This window comes from Salvelinus sp. IW2-2015, linkage group LG20, assembly GCF_002910315.2.
Source record: "Salvelinus sp. IW2-2015 linkage group LG20, ASM291031v2, whole genome shotgun sequence".
Classification (NCBI taxonomy): domain Eukaryota; kingdom Metazoa; phylum Chordata; class Actinopteri; order Salmoniformes; family Salmonidae; genus Salvelinus; species Salvelinus sp. IW2-2015.
The window spans coordinates 54,583,863-54,603,540 of NC_036860.1; the positions used below are offsets into that span (position 1 = coordinate 54,583,863).

The 19,678-nt window shown below is 41.4% G+C and overlaps 2 protein-coding genes across 2 annotated transcripts in view; one reads left to right on the forward strand and one right to left on the reverse strand.

Annotated features, from left to right (window-relative positions):
- The first annotated feature begins 2,295 nt into the window (after nt 1-2,295).
- The window catches only part of LOC111980008 (anthrax toxin receptor 1-like), a 47,765-nt gene continuing 30,382 nt past the window's right edge, over nt 2,296-19,678 (forward strand). Inside the window, exons 1-2 of the mRNA XM_070449500.1 lie at nt 2,296-2,744; nt 19,112-19,183. Of these exons, the coding sequence (XP_070305601.1) occupies nt 2,590-2,744; nt 19,112-19,183 (227 nt within the window). The 5' untranslated portion in view covers nt 2,296-2,589. The remainder of the gene's footprint in view (nt 2,745-19,111; nt 19,184-19,678) is intronic.
- LOC111980524 (AP2-associated protein kinase 1-like) overlaps nt 16,219-19,678 on the reverse strand; it is a 95,870-nt gene continuing 92,410 nt past the window's right edge. Inside the window, exon 20 of the mRNA XM_070449499.1 lies at nt 16,219-16,378. Within this exon, the coding sequence (XP_070305600.1) occupies nt 16,278-16,378 (101 nt within the window). The 3' untranslated portion in view covers nt 16,219-16,277. The remainder of the gene's footprint in view (nt 16,379-19,678) is intronic.

Sequence of the window (19,678 nt, forward strand, 5' to 3'; positions counted from 1 at the left end):
GTCTCCACTGTTCTCTGCACCGTAGAGCCACCTAATAATTGAAAATAAGCACACCGTGCTTGCATGCACAGGCCAGTGTGTGTGTCGAGACTGGGAGACGGATATCAAAACTATACAGGAAATAGAATGGTCAGAAACCCAGGACCTTCAGATCCTATGGTCGTGACACTGCCGGTTACGCTACGAACTCTGTCAAGAACGTACACTTTACACAGTCTGGTGATGACAGGGAGATTTTGTTGTTGTTCGTTCACTCAGTACTGATTGAACCTTCATTTATCTTGCTTGTTTAAAAAACATAGTCTATAACACTTGATGTGTTGAAAACAGTCACATAGCTTCTATTGACTGCACAAAGGTCACGCAAACATGCGATGATGTTGGTATTATTTAAAAAGACAAAAGAAATAAAGACTAAAATGTAACTTTTTTGGTTGACCCCACCAAATTCACATAGATATGTGATTTACAGATCTGTCATTCACCATTGTTGTCAACTGTACCAGCAGAAATGGAACATAATTCACACTCCAGTACAGTAGGTGGCGGTGTATGCATCTTTCAGTTGGTTGTGATCTGCCAATACAACTTTAAAGAAGAAGGGTTTCGGGAATAAGTTGAAAAGGACCTTGACACTGTTAATCAGTCAGCACAAATTTAGTTTACAATAACAAGAAGAAAATTGCATTGCAGAGGAAGGAACGTACTGATTCATTGCAGGGATCATTAACTAGATTCAATCGCAAGACAATTTTTTTCTTGAGTGGATGGGTGGCAGAGTTTCTTGGTAGTATTGAACAAATCTACTTTGAAACAAAAGTATACACCGTTACACACATGGTTATGTAAAAAAACAAAAAACAGATATAGAGTTGAAATATATTCGATTTCGAGTTTGCATCCCAATATTACACTTTATATACATCACAGAAGACTGAAATATAACAAAACCATTTGCCATAGAAACACCAGGTTTTCAGTGGTTTATTATTTTTATTTTTAACTTTATTATGAAAAATATTAATAACATTCCACCTATGAGGCCAATAGAGGGCGCTTGTGGTCATTAGACTGCAGGAAATTAAGAATACCTGCTCTTTCCATGACGTGACCAGGTGAAAGCTATGATCCCTTATTGATGTCACTTGTTAAATCCACTTCAATCAATGTAGATGAAGGAGAGGAGACAGGTTTGAAGAAGGATTTTTAAGCCTTGAGACAATTGAGACATGGATTTTGAATGTGTGCCATTCAAAGGGTGAATGGAGCGTCTGCTAAATGACTTAAATGTAAATGTAAATGTAATGGGCAAGACAAAATATTTAAGTGACTTTGAACGGGATATGGTAGTAGGTGTCAGGCGCACCGGGTTTGTGTCAAGAACTGCAACGCTGCTGTGTTTTTCACGTTTAACAGTTCCCTGTGTGTATCAAGAATGGTCCCCCACTCAAAGGACATTCAGCCAACTATACAAAACTGTGGGAAGCATTGGAGTCAACATGGGCCAGCATCCCTGTGGAACGCTTGGCACCTTGTAGAGTCCATGCACAAAATAATTGACACTGGCCTCAGATCTGTGTGTGCTCTTGCCAACTCCATTGTTGTCATTGTCAAGCCAAATGTTTTTTTATATATCAATGACTGACAAGGTCATTTCTGATTGAGCTGACATATGCAGCGTTTACCGTGAATGCARTCTCTGCCAACGCGGTAACATTTCTTTAAATTTCAATCACGCTGTAACGCTGAACTTCTGCAATACGGATTGAATAGAGTACTGAATCTTTTATTATTGATCATTTTCCCAGTCAAAGAAATTATGTAAAATAAACATAATTAGCACCCTTAGATAAGTCAATGCATGTCATTAAAGGAACAATGTGGAATATTTGATTCTGTTCTGATGAATGATGTGTGTTTGAGTGCGTAACAAGCCACCCTGTAATCACTACTACAAACTATTGAAAAACAATTACTTTTACCAACAGTTGATAGCTGGAATTCTAACTAACGTCAATTGATTTTGCCAGGTTTTAATTACACTGCTGCTACCGACTTCTTAGAAAAAAACATAGTAAATAGTGAACTTTTTGTAATTGTAAACTTTATGCAAAGTTGTGTGCTAAAAAGAAAAAACACGGCAAAAGACTACAGGGGAATCATAATCACTGCAGTCATAACCCACTTGCCACTAAGTGGCACTATTGCTGAGGATGTAGGAAACAGAGGGAAGAAAGAAAGAAAAACAATAGAAAGAAAGGAAAAAGTACTGCGTGACAAAAATGTATCCCCACTGCCAGTGTGTGTGTGTTGATTTGAGAGAGTGTCTGACCTGGAACAGCTCTTCCTGATTCAGTCCAAGCAACTCCACTCCCCCTCTCCCGGCACAGGACTGCTGCTGTGGAGATGGGATGCTGATCCAGACTGGGTATAGTTCATGCCTGGAATCTTAACTCTGGGTGGATCACCGCACCGTGAGGCGGCGTGCTGGGGAACATAGGAACTATCTAAAAGGAGATCATTTGGACTGGTTTGGACTTTTTGAAGGTGTTCATTTTGATTTTGCAGCCTCCTCCTGAAGCTGGAATAATGTCTCTAGGCAGTTGCAGGCAGACCATGCTTGCAGCAGAGATTTGCACCCTGATGGCAATTCTGGTGGCAGGCACTGCAGGACAGAGCCAGAACGGGAGGGAGGCAGGGTCCTCCTGCTACGGGGGGTTTGACCTTTACTTCGTTTTGGACAAGTGAGTGTTCTCCTTTGTCTTCTTGCCTGCTCCAAGTCTCACTTTTCTGCAGGAGCATCCATAGAGGCTCTGTAGCAGCCTGCTTCCATTTAGTCCCAGCAAGTCACATTTCTATGCATTCTTATCATTATTGCCCAGAGAAATACTTACACCGAGCAATTACATTTTACTATACAAATATTTTTTTTATGGAGTGATCCACTAATCGGAACCAGAGGCATGACAACACAACGTGAACATATGTCTCCAGAGGCTAATTGGAAGTGTTCGGGCATGGGGGTGGGGTGGTTGAAGAGGGAAATAGAGTTGGGGGAGTGGAGGGGGTGCTTGGGCTGAGGTACATACGCAGAAATTAGAGCAGGTATGTGGATGATATGCAGTCCAAGAGACCCAGAGGGCCAGAGGCTGCATACTAACCTCTCCCTAGTGGTTCCAATCAGTTCCACTAAAGCAGCACAGCAGAAAACTGGTCAAATCTACTTCCTCAGCTTTCCACACCTGCTCTATCAAGAGGCTCCATTCGTTTATACTGGAAAACGAAATTGGAAAAAACTGCCAACAAAAAACATAGGCTATCTGTAAACTTGAACTTGTTGTGCTATCACGAGTCTTAGAATCTGTTTTCACAAAACATTGCCCATATGGCAAGGGTAGTGCTAGTATGTTATTGTTATGTGTTCAAGTCATGTGTTCCTTACCGTTCCAGACTCACCCCTCCCACTGTCTCCAAATTCTTTTAAAGATGGTGATTTTTTTCCCCCAGTTATTGGCAGCTCCACTGCAATGACATTTCTGTGGCGCACCATACTAAAATACAGAACTACAGTAATTCCGAGCTTCCATAGGGAAAGTTTTTTCACATTGGAGTGTGAGGTGGCACGCAGTTAGTGCTGTCTTATTCAATTCTCATCCACAATACGGTGAGCAGTCACACTAGAGGATATATGAAAGCTAGCAAATAAGATGATTTTAGAATAAAATAGCCCCACAAAACCATTAGTTCATGTATTTTTTTACAAGTTGTTTGGATGCATGTGGTAACACTTACCATAAAAATAACCAAAAGTAAAGTAAATAAAAGTCTGCTCTTGAACGTGCAAAGGCAATCAGCTCAGTTTGGAAGTGAGAAAACAATACATTTCTACTTTGGATAATTTTTTGCTGCTTTACATTTCATCCCACAAGCAATTCAAATCTTTCATATTTCAGTTCTATAGATCAGTGTTTCCCAAACTCTGTCCTAGGGCCCCCTCTGTGTGCATGTTTTGGGGGGTTGGGCAGGATCGAGTTTGGGAAACCCTGCTATAGATCACATACAGTATTTCACACACTTTAATCAGAATACAGTATGCATGGGTGAAATGTGTGACTGTCTTCATACAACATGCAGAGCAATGGTAGCTACTTCATGACTCCCCCGTCATCTTCCCTTCCACAGTGTGGAGAGCTCCTGTCTTTCTCTATGCGCCAAACCTCTCTCCATGTTTGTCTGGTCTGCAGAACCCTTTCACCATTAGGCCCAGATGTTCCAAAGCTCCCGAGTGTCTGGCAGCTGTGTCAGGACTGGGACTCATATCACAGTACAATGGACAGAAAAACAAGTGAGGGAAGAAAAGAGAGGCAAAGAAAGGAGAGAAATCTTTTGATTTATCCTTTCGCAATCAAATTATTCAGACTTTCAAGCATAAACATCTTTCAAATACTTAAAACATATCCATCAACTATGTGGGACATTCTATAAGTATTCATAACTGCTGTATTGCTATTGTGTCAGTCTGAATTGGCCAATCACTCAAAACCTCTGGCACGTCTTTAGGCCTACAGAAAAAGGCACATTGAGATCCATCCTTAACAAAACCTGTCTATATGCACCATACTTATAAAGTCTAAAGTGGTCACATCTCAAAGTTGCATTGACATTATCCTATTTGACTGGCGTTTTGGAAAAGCTGTGCTCATTTCCTGCGTCCAGTGTTGCTGTCCAAGGTAATCATCAAACACATACTGGTAATCGTCTGAATAATCTTTTTCCTTAATGCTGTCCAAACTACTCCCCATTTCACGAGGTCCCTGCTTTTATTTTTTTTATTTGATTTATTAGTATCCCCATTATCCGATGCCAATGGTGACAGCTAGTCTTACTGGGGTCCGACACATAACAAAAAACACATTACAGACAAAAGACTTTACAATTTACATATATTTAAAAATATTAACATGTAGTGTCTATGTTTGCGCATCTATCAGTTACACATACATGTCAGTACATACACACAACAAGTAGGTCACATGGGGAGAGGCGTTGTGCCGTGAGGTGTTGCTTTATTTGTGTTTTGAAACGTCTGCTATATAATGGAAGGGAGTTCCATGCATTCAAGGCTCTGTATAATACTGCACTGTATTTCCTTGACATATATACTATATTTCGTTGAATTTGTTCTGGACCTGGGGACTGTGAAAAGACCCCTGGTGGCATGTCTGGTGGGGTAAGTGTGTATGTCATTGCTGTGTGTAAGTTGAGAATGCAAACAATTAGGAATTTCCAACATTAATGTTTCTTATAAAAACAAGAAGTGGCATAGTCAATCTTCCCTCAACTCTTAGCCAAGAGAAACTGGCATGCATAGTATTCATATTAGCCCTCTGATTACAATGAAGAGCAAGACGTGTCGCTCTGTTCTGGGTCTGCTACAGATCTTTCTTTTCAGCACTTGACCATATGACTGGACAATAATCAAGATAAGATAAAAGTAGTGCCTGCAGGACTTGCTTTGTGGAGTGTGGTGTCAAAAAAGCAGCGCATCTCTTTATTAGGTGGCAGGTAGCCTAGTGGYTAGAGTGTTGGACTTAAAACCAAAGTGTTGCAAGATCTAATCCCCGAGCTGACAAGGTAAAAATCTGTCGTTCTGCCCCTGAACAAGGCAGTTCACCCACTGTTCCTAGTCAGTCATTGTAAATAATATTTGTATCTTAGCTGACTTGCCTAGTTAAATAAAGGTTACATTAAAAAAATATATATATACAGTGGGGCAAAAAAGTATTTAGTCAGCCACCAATTGTGCAAGTTCTCCCACTTAAAAAGATGAGAGAAGCCTGTAATTGTCATCATAGGTACACTTCAACTATGACAGACAAAATGAGAAAATAAATCCAGAAATCACATTGTAGGATTTTTATGAATTTATTTGCAAATTATGGTGGAAAATAAGTATTTGGTCAATAACAAAAAGTTTATCTCAATACTTTGTTATATACCCTTTGTTGGCAATGACAGAGGTCAAACGTTTTCTGTAAGTCTTCACAAGGTTTTCACACAGTTGCTGGTATTTTTGGCCATTCCTCCATGCAGATCTCCTCTAGAGCAGTGATGTTTTGGGGCTGTTGCTGGGCAACACGGACTTTCAACTCCCTCCAAAGATTTTCTATGGGGTTGAGATCTGGAGACTGGCTAGGCCACTCCAGGACCTTGAAATGCTTCTTACGAAGCCACTCCTTCGTTGCCCGGGCGGTGTGTTTGGGATCATTGTCATGCTGAAAGACCCAGCCACGTTTCATCTTCAATGCCCTTGCTGATGGAAGGAGGTTTTCACTCAAAATCTCACGATACATGGCCCCATTCATTCTTTCCTTTACACGGATCAGTTGTCCTGGTCCCTTTGCAGAAAAACTGCCCCAAAGCATGATGTTTCCCCCCCATGCTTCACAGTAGGTATGGTGTTCTTTGGATGCAACTCAGCATTCTTTGTCCTCCAAACACGACGAGTTGAGTTTTCCAAACAGTTATATTTTGGTTTCATCTGACCATATGACATTCTCCCAATCTTCTTCTGGATCATCCAAATGCTCTCTAGCAAACTTCAGACGGGTCTGGACATGTACTGGCTTAAGCAGGGGGACACATCTGGCACTGCAGGATTTGAATCCCTGGCGGCGTAGTGTGTTACTGATGGTAGGCTTTGTTACTTTGGTCCCAGCTCTCTGCAGGTCATTCACTAGGTCCCCCGTGTGGTTCTGGATTTTTGCTCACCGTTCTTGTGATCGTTTTGACCCCACGGGGTGAGATCTTGCGTGGAGCCCCAGATCGAGGGAGATTATCAGTGGTCTTGTATGTCTTCCATTTCCTAAGAATTGCTCCCAGTTGATTTCTTCAAACCAAGCTGCTTACCTATTGCAGATTCAGTCTTCCCAGCCTGGTGCAGGTCTACAATTTTGTTTCTGGTGTCCTTTGACAGCTCTTTGGTCTTGGCCATATTGGAGTTTGGAGTGTGACTGTTTGAGGTTGTGGACAGGTGTCTTTATAACTGATAACAAGTTCAAACAGGTGCCATTAATACAGGTAACGAGTGGAGGACAGAGGAGCCTCTTAAAGAAGAAGTTACAGGTCGTGAGAGCCAGAAATCTTGCTTGTTTGTAGGTGACCAAATACTTATTTTCCACCATAATTTGCAAATAAATTCATAAACAATCCTACAATGTGATTTTCTGGATTTTCTTTTCTCTTTTTGTCTGTCATAGTTGAAGTGTACCTATGATGAAAATTACAGGCCTCTCTCATCTTTTTAATTGGGAGAACTTGCACAATTGGTGGCTGACTAAATACTTTTTTGCCCCACTGTATATTGTCACGTGGTTAAAAACGCCATGGGACCACGCAGCCGTCATACCACTCAGGAAGGAGACGCGTTCTGTCTCCTAGAGATGAACGTACTTTGGTGTGAAATGTGCAAATCAATCCCAGGACAACAACAAAGGACCTTGTGAAGATGCTGGAGGAAACAGGTACAAAAGTTTCTATATCCACAGTAAAACGAGTCCTATATCAACATTACCTGAAAGGCCGCTCAGCAAAGAAGAAGCCACTGCTCCAAAACCGCCATAAAAAAAGCCAGACTACAGTTCGCAACTGCACATGGGGACAAAGATCAAATTCTTTGGAGAAATGTCCTCTGGTCTGATGAAACAAAAATAGAACTATTAGAACATAATGACCATCGTTATGTTTGGAGGAAAAAGGGGGGGCTTGCAAGCCGAAGAACACCATCCCAACCGTGAAGCACGGGGGTGGCAGCATCTTGTTGTGGGGGTGCTTTCCTGTAGGAGGGACTTGTGCACTTCACAAAATAAATGGCATCATGAGGATGGAAAATTAAGTGGATATATTGACTTCCGGCGCCGACCGAGATGGCCGCCTCGCTTCGCGTTCCTTGGAAAATATGCAGTATTTTGTTTTTTATGTGTTATACCTTACATTGGTACCCCAGGTAATCTTAAGTTTCATTACATACAGTCAGGAGGAACTACTGAATATAAGAGCAACGTCAACTCACCATCGTTACAACCAGGAATWTGACTTTCCCGAAACGGATCCAGTGTTTTGCCTTCCACCCAATACAATGGATCTGATCCCAGCCGGCGACCCTATGCGACGCCGTAAAAGGGGCAAACGTAGCGGTCTCCTGGTCAGGCTTCGGAGACRGGTACATCGCGCTCCACTCCCTAGCATACTACTCGCCAATGTCCAGTCTCTTGACAATAAGGTTGATGAAATCCGAGCAAGGGTAACATTCCAGAGAGACATCAGAGATTGTAACGTTCTCTGCTTCACGGAAACATGRCTAACTCAAGAGACGCTAACGGAGTCGGTGCAGCCAGCTGGTTTCTTCACGCATCGCGCCGACAGAAACATACATCTTTCTGGTAAGAAGAGGGGCGGGGGKGTATGCCTTATGATTAACGAGACGTGGTGTGATCATAACAACACACAGGAACTCAAGTCATTCTGTTCACCTGATCTAGAAYTCCTCACAATCAAATGTCGACCGCATTATCTACCAAGGGAATTCTCTTCGATTATAATCACAGCCGTATATATTCCCCCCCAAGCAGACACATTCGATGGCCCTGAACGAACTTTATCTGACTCTTTGTAAACTGGAAACCACACACCCTGAGGCTGCATTCATCGTAGCTGGGGATTTTAACAAGGCTAATCTRAAAACAAAACTCCCTAAATTCTATCAGCATATCGATTGTGCTACCAGGGCTGGTAAAACCTTGGATCATTGTTATACTAACTTCCGCGACGCATATAAGGCCCTCCCCCGCCCTCCTTTCGGAAAAGCTGACCACGACTCCATTTTGTTGCTTCCAGCCTACAAACAGAAACTAAAACAACAAGCTCCCTCGCTCAGGTCTGTTCAACGCTGGTCCGACCAATCTGATTCCACGCATCAAGACTGCTTCGATCACGATCACAGTCTACAATCTAAGTGTACACCAAGTAATTTAGTCTCCTCAACTTGTTCAACAGCCACACCATTATTTAGCAGTTCAGCTGAGCTCTAGAATTTAGGGAATGAGTTGTACCAAATACAATGCTCTTAGTTTTAGAGATGTTCAGGACCAGTTTATTACTGGCCACCCATTCCAAAACAGACTGCAACTCTTTGTTAATGGACACACACGCTTTGTTCAATGCCAGTGGCAGGTCATTAGTAAAAATAGAAAAGAGTACACCACACTTTACATGTTTGACATTAGAGAAGCTTCCATTAAAGAAAACCCTCAGTTTTATTAGGTAGGTTGAAAAGCCATAACACATACGTTTTCTCAACAACATGTTATGGTCAATAATATGAAAGGCTGCACTGAAATCTAACAGTACTAACAGCTCCCACAATCTTCTTCTTAAAAATGTATTTCAACCAATCATCAGTCATTTGTGTCAGTGCAGTACATGTTGAGTGCCCTTCTCTATAACCATGCTGAAAGTTTGTTGTTCATTTGTTTACAGAGAAATAGCATTGTATTTGGTCAAACACATATTTTTCCAAAAGTTTGCTAAGAGCTGGCAGCAAGCTGATAGGTCTACTACTCTTAGATCCAGTAAAGGCCGCTTTACCACTCTTGGGAAGCGGAATGACTGGCTTTTCTCCAGGCCTGAGGACAAAGACTTTCCTCTAGACTCAGATTAAAGATATGACAGATAGGAGTGGCTATACAGCCAGCTACCATCCTCAATAGCTTTTCATCTAAGTTATCAATGCCAGGAGGTTTGTCATTATTGATTGATAACAACAATATCTCCACCTCTCCCACACTAACTTTACAAAATTCAAACTTGCAATCCTTTTCTTTCATTATTTGTTTTCTTATGCATGAGTACAATGGCTCACTGTTAGTTGTTGGCATTTCTTGCTTAAGTTTGCCCACTTTGCCAATAAAGTAATCATTAAAATAATTTACATTAAATGGTTTTGTAATGAATAAGCCATCTGATTCGATGAAAGATGGAGTTGAATTTGTCTTTCCGCCAAAAATGTCATTTAAAGTAAACCAAAGTTTTTTTCCCCCCATCATTCTTTATATCATTGATCTTGGTTTCATAATACAGTTTCTCCTTCTTTTTGTTGAGTTTCCTCACATGATTTCTCAATTAGCAGTAAGTCAGATGTGCAGCCAGACTTATTAGCCACTCCAATTTGCCCCATCACTTTCAACAATACAGTTTTTCAATTCCTCATCAATCCATGGAGCCTTAACAGTTCTAACATWAATTTTTTTAACAGGTGGATATTTATCAATAATTGGAATAAGCAATTTAATAAATGAATCAAGTGCAGCGTCTGGATACTCCTAATTAATAACATCAGACCAACAGATATTTTTTACATCATCCACATAAGAGTCACACCAAAATATTTTGTATGATCTCATACACTATTTTAGGTTCAGGTKTTGGAACTTTGGCTTTCATGGATATAGCCACTATATTGTGATCACTGCATCCAATGGGTACGGATACAGCTTTAGAACAAAGTTCTACGGTATTAGTAAAAATGTGATCAATACATCTGGATGATCTTCTTCCTGTAGAGTTTTGTAAACACCCTGATATGTTGCTTAATAACCTGAACCAGATTACAGGCACTGGTTACAATGAGAAGCTTCCTCTTGAGTGGACAGCTTGATGAAAAACAGTCAATATTCATGTCCCCAAGAAAGTAGAACTCTCTGTTTACAACACACACACTATCAAGCATTTCACACATTTTATTTAGATACTGACTGTTAGCACTTGGTGGCCTATAGCAACACCCCAAAATAAAAGGCTTTATGTGCCAGGTGAACCTGCAACCACAACACTTCAATAACACTTGACATAAGACCTTATCTAAGCATTACAGGGATATGGCTCTGAATATATACAGCAACACCTCCCCCATACGCGTTCCTGTCTCTTCTATAGATGTTATATCCTTGTATTGCTACTGCTGTGTCATTAAATTAATTACAGTGCATTCAGGAAGTATTCAGACCCCTTGACTTTTTCCACATTTAGTTACATTACAGCCATATTCTAAAATATATATATTTTTTAAATGACTCATCAATCTACACACAATACCCCATAATGACAAAGCAAAACAGGTTTTTAGATTTTTKGGGGAAATTAAATACTGAAATATCACATTTACATAAAGTATTCATACCCTTTATTCAGTGCTTTGCTGAAGCGCCATTGGCAGCGATTACAGCCTCGAGCCTTCTTGGGTATGATGCTACAAGCTTGGCACACCTGTATTTAGGGAGTTTCTCCCATTCTTCTCTCAAGCTCTGTCAGGTTGGATGGGGAGCATTGCTGCACAGCTATTTTCAGGTCTGTCCAGAGATGTTTGATCGGTTTCAAGTCCGGGTTCTGGCTGGGCCACTCAAGGACGTTCAGAGACTTGTCCCGAATCCCGTCCTGGATTGTCTTGGCTGTGTGCTTAGGGTTGTTGTCCTGTTGGAAGGTGAACCTTTGCCCCAGTCTGAGGTCCTGAGCACTCTGGAGCACATTTTCATTAAGGATCTCTCTGTACATTGCTCCATTCATCTTTCCCTCAATCCTGACTAGTCTCACAGTCCCTGCCGCTGAAACACATCTCCACAGCATGATGTGGCCACCACCATGCTTCACCATAGGGATGGTGCCAGGTTTCCTCCTCCTCTTCCTTCCTCCTCTATGGCCTGAAGCTTGGCATTCAGGCCATAGAGCTCAATCTTGGTTTCATCAGATGTGAGAATCATGTTTCTCATGGTCTGAGAGTCCTTTAGGTGCCTTTTGGCAAACTCTAAGTGGGCTGTCATGTGCCTTTTACTGAAGATAGAGTGGCCTTTTACTGGCCACTCTATCACAAAGGCCTGATTGATGGAGTGCTGCAGAGATGGGTGTCCTTCTGGAAGGTTGTCCCATCTCCACAGAGATACTCTGGAGCTCTGTCAGAGTGACCATCGGGTTCTTGGTCACCACCCTGACCAAGGCCCTTCACCCCAGACAGCTCAGTTTGGCCGGGAGGCCGGCTCTAGGAGGCGTCTTGGTGGTTCCAAACTTCTTCCATTTAAAGAAGATGGAGGCCACTTCGTTCTTGGGGACCTTCAATGCTGCAGAAATGCTTTGGAACCCTTCCTCAGATCTGTGCCTCAACACAATCCTGTCAATGAAAAATTCCTTTGACCTCATGGCTTGGTCTTTGCTTTGACATGCACTGTCAACTGTGGGACCTTATGTAGACAGGTGTGTGCCTTTCCAAATCATGTCCAATCAATTGAATTTACCACAAGGGGACTCCAATCAAGTTGTAGAGGAATTTAGAATAAGGCTGTAAATAATAACTTCCAAATAACTTCACAGATATTCATTGTAAAGGGTTTAAACATTGTTTCCCATGCTTGTTCAATGAACAATAAACAATTAATGAACATGCACCTGTGGAATGGTCGTTGAAACACTAACAGCTTACAGACGGTAGGTAATTAAGGTCACAGTTATGAAAACTTAGGACACTAAAGAGACCTTTCTACTGACTCTGAAACACACCAATAGAAAGATGCCCAGGGTTCCTGCTCATCTGCGTGAACGTGCCTTAGGCATGCTGCAAGGAGGCATGGGGACTGCAGATGTGGCCAGGGCAATAAATTGCAATGTCCTTACTGTGAGACGCCTAAGACGGCGCTACAGGGAGACAGGACGGACAGCTGATCGTCTTCGCAGTGGCAGACCACGTGTAAAATCACCTGCACAGGATCGGTACATCCGAACATCACACCTGCGGGACAGGTACAGGATGGCAACAACAACTGCCCGAGTTACACCAGGAACACACAATCCCTCTATCAGTGCTTAGACTGTCCGCAATAGGTTGAGAGAGGCTGGACTGAGGGCTTGTAGGCCTGTTGAAAGGCAGGTCCTCACCAGACATCACCGGCAACAACGTTGCCTATGGGCACAAACCCACCGTCGCTGCACCAGACAGGACTGGCAAAAAGTGCTCTTCGCTGACGAGTCGCGGTTTTATCTCACCAGGGGTGATGGTTGGATTTGTGTTTATCAACGAAGAAATGAGCGTTACACCGAGGCCTGTACTCTGGAGCGGGATCGATTTGGAGGTGGAGGGCCCGTCATGGTCTGGGGCGGTGTGTCACAGCATCATCGGACTGAGCTTGTTGTCATTGCAGGCAATCTCAACGCTGTGCGTTACAGGGAAGACATCCTCCTCCCTCATGTGGTACACTTCCTGCAGGCTCATCCTGACATGACACTCCAGCATGACAATGCCACCAGCCATACTGCTCGTTCTGTGCGTGATTTCCTGCAAGACAGGAATGTCAGTGTTCTGCCATGGCCAGCGAAGAGCCCGGATCTCAATCCCATTGAGCACGTCTGGGACCTGTTGGATCAGAGGGTAAGGGCTAGGGCCATTTCCCCAGAAATGTCCGGGAACTTGCAGGTGCCTTGGTGGAAGAGTGCGGTAACATCTCACAGCAAGAACTGGAAAATCTGGTGCAGTCCATGAGGAGGAGATGCACTGCAGTACTTAATGTAGCTGGTGGCCACACGAGATACTGACTGTTACTTTTGATTTTGACCCCCCCTTTGTTCAGGAACACATTAATCAATTTCTGTTAGTCACATGTCTGTGGAACTTGTTCATTTTATGTCTCAGTTGTTGAATCTTATGTTCAGTTTACTAAAAATAAACGCAGTTGACAGTAAGAGGACATTTCTTTTTTTGCTGAGTTTATATACATGAATCAGTTGGTGTGTGTAAGTGTGTGTGTGTGTGCTGCGGGTTTGAAACTACAAACCCATAGGCTTGGCTCTCTCATCCCTTCCAGGCTTTTGGGAGGGAGGGTGCACAATGAGCCTGTCATAGCGGATGTAAGCAATGTCCCCACACGCGCTGGCAGCTTTCATGGCTGGGATRAGTTCTTTCCTCTTCTGGCACACAGGTTCATGATTGTCCTCATTGAGACAGATATACATTCCTCTCAAGTTCTTTGCTCTTTCCAGAAACGCTACCTTGTCCTTGAACCTCAGGAACTTGACCACTATCGGCATGGGCCTGCTTGTAGAACTATTTTTGTTTGATTAAAAGATCTTTCACTTGTGATAGAGAGACACCACTGTCTCTAACAGTACTCCCGCCGGCTTTGGTCTTTGTCATGGTAGCAAAGTAGGTTAACGCTCCTCCCAGTTTCAGACTGGGCAGGTTGCAGGGAAGATTGAAAACAACAACAAACAGCAGGGATCTAGACAGCCACAAACCTGGGACAATCCGCAGTCCCAGCCACAATGGCTAATCGTGTAACGGGCTGCGTTCAAGCCCTCAATAAATCCCTGCTAGCTTGATAGGCAACTAGCTAGCAGCTAGGCTAGCTGCTACGCCAAACAGCTCGTCAGACCCAGCTTTGCCCTGCAGGATCATTGGATAGATAGTAGCAGTCCCAGCAACTGATGCCAACCGCATTGTGAGATCCAAACTCACAAGGTAGCTAGTAACTAAACTTTTTCAATAGACTTTCAAAACAACAAACCGAGCTCTCCCTCATTCCACGTTCAACAGGAAGTGTTGAGAAAGAAAATCCCAATAACCTCCAACTTCTCATTGCCATTATCATCATTGGTCTTAGGTTACTACTCCTAATGGGGATGCACTGTTATCACAATGGTACAAATTATTTAAAGGGTCTGACTTTAAATGACATTCAGCTTATACAGGCTTCATAAAGCCTTCATAGGCACTAGATGTGTTAAATCATCTATAACCGTATGTCATGCTTTATAAAGGGTTCATAAATGTGGCATAATTGTGTGACAATCACCAATGTCAAATGTGACATAACCCACTATGTTGAATATGATATAAACATGTGCTTTATAAAGGGTGACGTTGTGTTGAAGGATGACATACGCTCTAAAGTGATGTCATGTTAGTCACATTACACCTAATGTCATTCCCAGACACTTCCGCCCAAATGCGCAGAAGGTCAGGTGGACCAACGCATCAAACTTGGCCTTCATTAATTAGGGTTAGGTTTAAAATCACATGTTAAGAAGATAMATTGTGGAATTGGGAAGRATTGATCAATAATTATGACTTTTTGACTGTGTTAAGTAGTGACGATGACAAATACTTTACTCAGTAATGTCACTCCTGTAGAATTTTATGGTCACTCCCACTAAGTCCAACGTTGAATGGTTGATCTCCCAGGCTTATATGTGCTGTGTAGCCTGGGGTCGACGTTACACCAAGAAGCACTTACCTTGATGAAAGCCCCCAACCTAAACACATTGAAAGTGTCTTCTGCAACCAAGTTATATGTTCTTCAGAACACACAACAAAAACGAGCCATATTGTGCGGTGCTGGGCCCAGTCAGGTCTTTTATACATTCACCCACTACCCCGCTGAAAGATCAGCCACAARATGCTGGCACCTTTGTAACAGCTTGCAATCAAGCCCTGTTCTCCAGCATGGAAACAGAACAGGAATATCTCAGGTTGGACTATTCCAAATCATCTTGGTTCTGTCACACACACAAGCTTCGCAGGTCCATCAACCCATTTAAATATCTGTCACACACTACAGTAACCTGTGGATCATGAGAGAACCTTCATAAATCAGCAGAACGTTAACCTATTTATTGACAAATTATGTAGTGCCCTGTAATACTTAGTTTGAAGTGAGACACCTTCGGTCAATCATAACACATACCCCGCACATTGACTCTGTACCGGTACCCCCTGTATATAGCCTTGCTACTGTTATTTACTGCTGCTCTTTAATTATTTTTTCTTTTTTACTTATCACTTATTTTTCTTAAAACTGCATTGTTGGTTAAGGGCTTGTAAGTAAGCATTTCACTGTAAGGTCTACACCTGTTGTATTCGGCGCATGTGACGCATACAATTTGATTTGATTTGATTTAAAGACTATATTGCATGACGCTATACTTAATTTAAAGTCAGACCCCTTTGGTCATTTATAACACATACATAAATGCCTTATATCATATGACGCTGTACTTACTATAAAGTTAGACCCATTTGGTCATTTATAACACATACATATACACAAATATATTAACACTTATTATTACAGCTAAAACAAATAAACATTAAAGACATGTTTAAACCATACATGTCCTTTTATTTGTACATTTTTAAAACAATACAAATACAAAGTCTGGCAATGCAATTACATTGAACTGCATCACAGGGCTGTGAATAGTGTACCTTGTCCCTGAGCTGGTGGACAAATGGGTTGGCTCTTCCCTCTCTTCCTCCTGGAGGTACTGTATGTTGATTCCAATCCTAAAAGTAACAACAAAGAAAGTTAGCAGGTCTGTTAGGAACTGCCTTTGTCACACTGTCTGGATAAGGGCATTTCTGTGCTGCGCCAGAAACTCTAAATGGGAATATGGGAAACTCCATTCAATTCGTATTATTATATTCCTCTTTCATTTACAAATCTCATGATGTGACTATGAGACATGCTGGGCGATTTGTATTTAAGCTGAGCCTGTTAGCTAGCTAAATTTCGGCTAGTTAGCAATTGTTGTGAAGTCATGGAAATTACTTGAAATAACGGCTGAGGTAGCTACAGTATGTAATCTAACTCAACACTTAGCATTAAAATGACATTAAATAAAGGTTAACTCACTTGTTTTGCCCCACTTGTGGCAGCACATCATGTGCGCCTGCCGCAATACGGACAATCTGCTAACCAAACAAAGTGTTTCTTAGATTTTTCCCAGACCTCAAAAGTCATCCCCTGATGTGGTTTATGCATTGTTGTGAAAATTGAGAAATCCGAAACCTGGAATAACAAAAGCAAGAAAACGGGAATTGTGGGAAAAAAACTGAAGTAGGTAAAAAATTCAAAACTGATTTTAAAAGGTCATACCAACGTGTTTTTCTGTGCATGACTGAACTTTAGAATGTGTGTATTGACTATGTACCCAAGAGGGGCAGAGGTTGGGCCATCCTAGAAATGTTTTAGTGAAATATAATATATACAATTTAGCAGATGCTTTTATTAAAAGTGGTGCTTATGCCACCCTTTATAAAGCACAGGTTTATGTCATATTTGACATAGTGGGTTATGTCACATTTGACATGGGTGGTTATGTCACASAGTTATGCCCTTAACCAACAGTTATAAAGCATGACACATGGTTAGAGATGATTTGTATCACATTTATGTAGTGTTTATGAAGGCTTTATGTAGCCTTTATAAGCTGCACGTAATTTAAAGCGGGACCATTTAAAGTCATTAAGCTGCTATATTAGTTGATATAGAATGGGAATATGTACCCAAATACATTTTCTTCCAAAATGCCATGCCCAAATGCCACCTCAATTTAAGAACGACCCACTTGAGAAAAAACATATTTCTATAAAAAGGTATTACATTAGTGCACACTCTTTCTCTCGCTTTCCCTATTTCTCGCACACACATTAGAATTTTTTTAAACATTTGAGKAATTTAGGCAACGCTCTTATAAATTTCCGTACTGGGCAAAATCCTCTTACTTCTATGTAGAACCAGCAGAAAGGGCTAAGATAATGTGTTGGAGCTGTACACTGCGTCTGGCCCATTCTCTTCACTCAAACTGCCTTTGATTGTGATTCTGAAAAGATTTCCTGATAGAAGTCAATCATAATGGAATGCGGTCTAAATGAAAAAGTTAAGGAAGTACACAGTATCGTCTGTGTCAGTGAAAGGTGGGGGGAAAAACAATATTGACAGGCTCTGTTGTTTTATCCGTAACTATGTAATTACCAGTGATGTAAACTACTATAAAGTACTACTTAAGTAGTTTTGGGGGGTATCTGTACTTTACTATTGATATTTTTGACAACTTTTACTTCACTACACTCGTAAAGAAAATGATGTACTTTTTACTCCATACATTTTCCGTGACATGCAAAAGTACTCGTTACATTTTGAATGCTTAGCAGGACAGAAAATGGTCCAATTCGCATACTTATCAAGAGAACATCCCTGGTCATCCCTACTGCCTCTGATCTGACAGACTTACTAAACACAAATGCCTTGTTTTTAAATGATGTCGGAGTGTTGGAGTGTGACCCTGGCTATCCGTAAGTAAATTTAAAAAACAAGAAAATTGTGCCGTCTGGTTTGCTTAATATAAGGAATTTTAAATTCTTCATACTTTTTTGGTGGAATTTTGACATTTATTTAATCTGTAACCTAATAAACTGTATGCGTTCATGATGAGTCGTAGTGGGAAGACCACACAACATGTCATTGCATGACTCCAACATTATTTCCATATGATAGCTATTATATCAACATTTGCGCATAAAAGCGTTTCCACCATTTTGATACTTAAGTATATTTAAAACTAAATACTTTTAGACTTTTACTCAAGTTGTATTTTACTGGGAGACTTTCACATGAGTCATTTTCTATTAAGTATCTTTACTTTTACTCAAGTATTAGAATGTAGTACTTTTTCCACCACTGGTCATTACAGTGTATCTCTGATGGTTGAATTTTTCTCTCTATCACCACAGATTTGGTATATTTAAGCAATAAGGCATGGGGGTGTGGTATATGGCCAATATATCACGGGTAAGGGCTGTTCTTAAGCACGATACAACAAGGAGTGCCTGGATACAGCCCTTAGCCGTGGTATATTGGCCATACAGTATACCACAAAACCAAGAGGTGCCTTATTGCTTTTATAAACTGGATAGCAACATACAGTAATTAGAACAGTACAAATAAATGTTTTGTTATACCTACGATATACCACGGCTTTCAACCAATCAGCATTCAGGGCTCGAACCACACAGTTTATAAAATTGGTTGATGCATGTAACATCTGAGCAGGATAACACGTTATGTAACATCTGAGCAGGATAACGCATTATCATTAGCTAACGCCCTGTAGGGTGAGCTGATTGGAGGACACACGGATGCAGCGATTGGTTTGTGGACAGGTCAATCATGATAGCTGTAAGGGCCCTTTTAACAGCTCCACCACACTAACAGACATCTTCTAACCTTTCTTTTAGATCCGGGAGTGTGCAGCACCACTGGAATGAGATCTATTACTTTGTTGATCACCTGGCTCATAAATTCATAAGGTACAGTATTGCCTGGATTGTTACCCAGATACCACTACAAGTACCAGAGAGCCCAATTAATGTATACTGGCCAGTAAGGATGTATCAATTCCAGTAAGGATATAAACAGACATGTTTTGCACAAAGTATTTGGACAAGACTGCAACATACATAAAGAGATTATGTCTGTCTGTCAACTGTGGGAATACCCTCCCATCTACATGTAACTGGCAAAATAAAGGAAATACCAACACAAAGTGTCTTTATAGGGCTTTGGGCCATAACAAGCCAGAACAGCTTCATTGCACCTTGACATAGATTCTACAAGTGTCTGGAACTCTATTGGAGAAACTCCATCATTTGGTGTTTTGTTGACGGTGGTGGAAAACGCTGTCTTAGGCGCCATTCCAGAATCTCCCATAAGCTTTTAATTGGGTTGTGATCTAGTGACAGACGGCCATGGCATATGGTTTACATTATTTTCAAGCTCATCAAACCTGTCAGTGACCCCTCGTG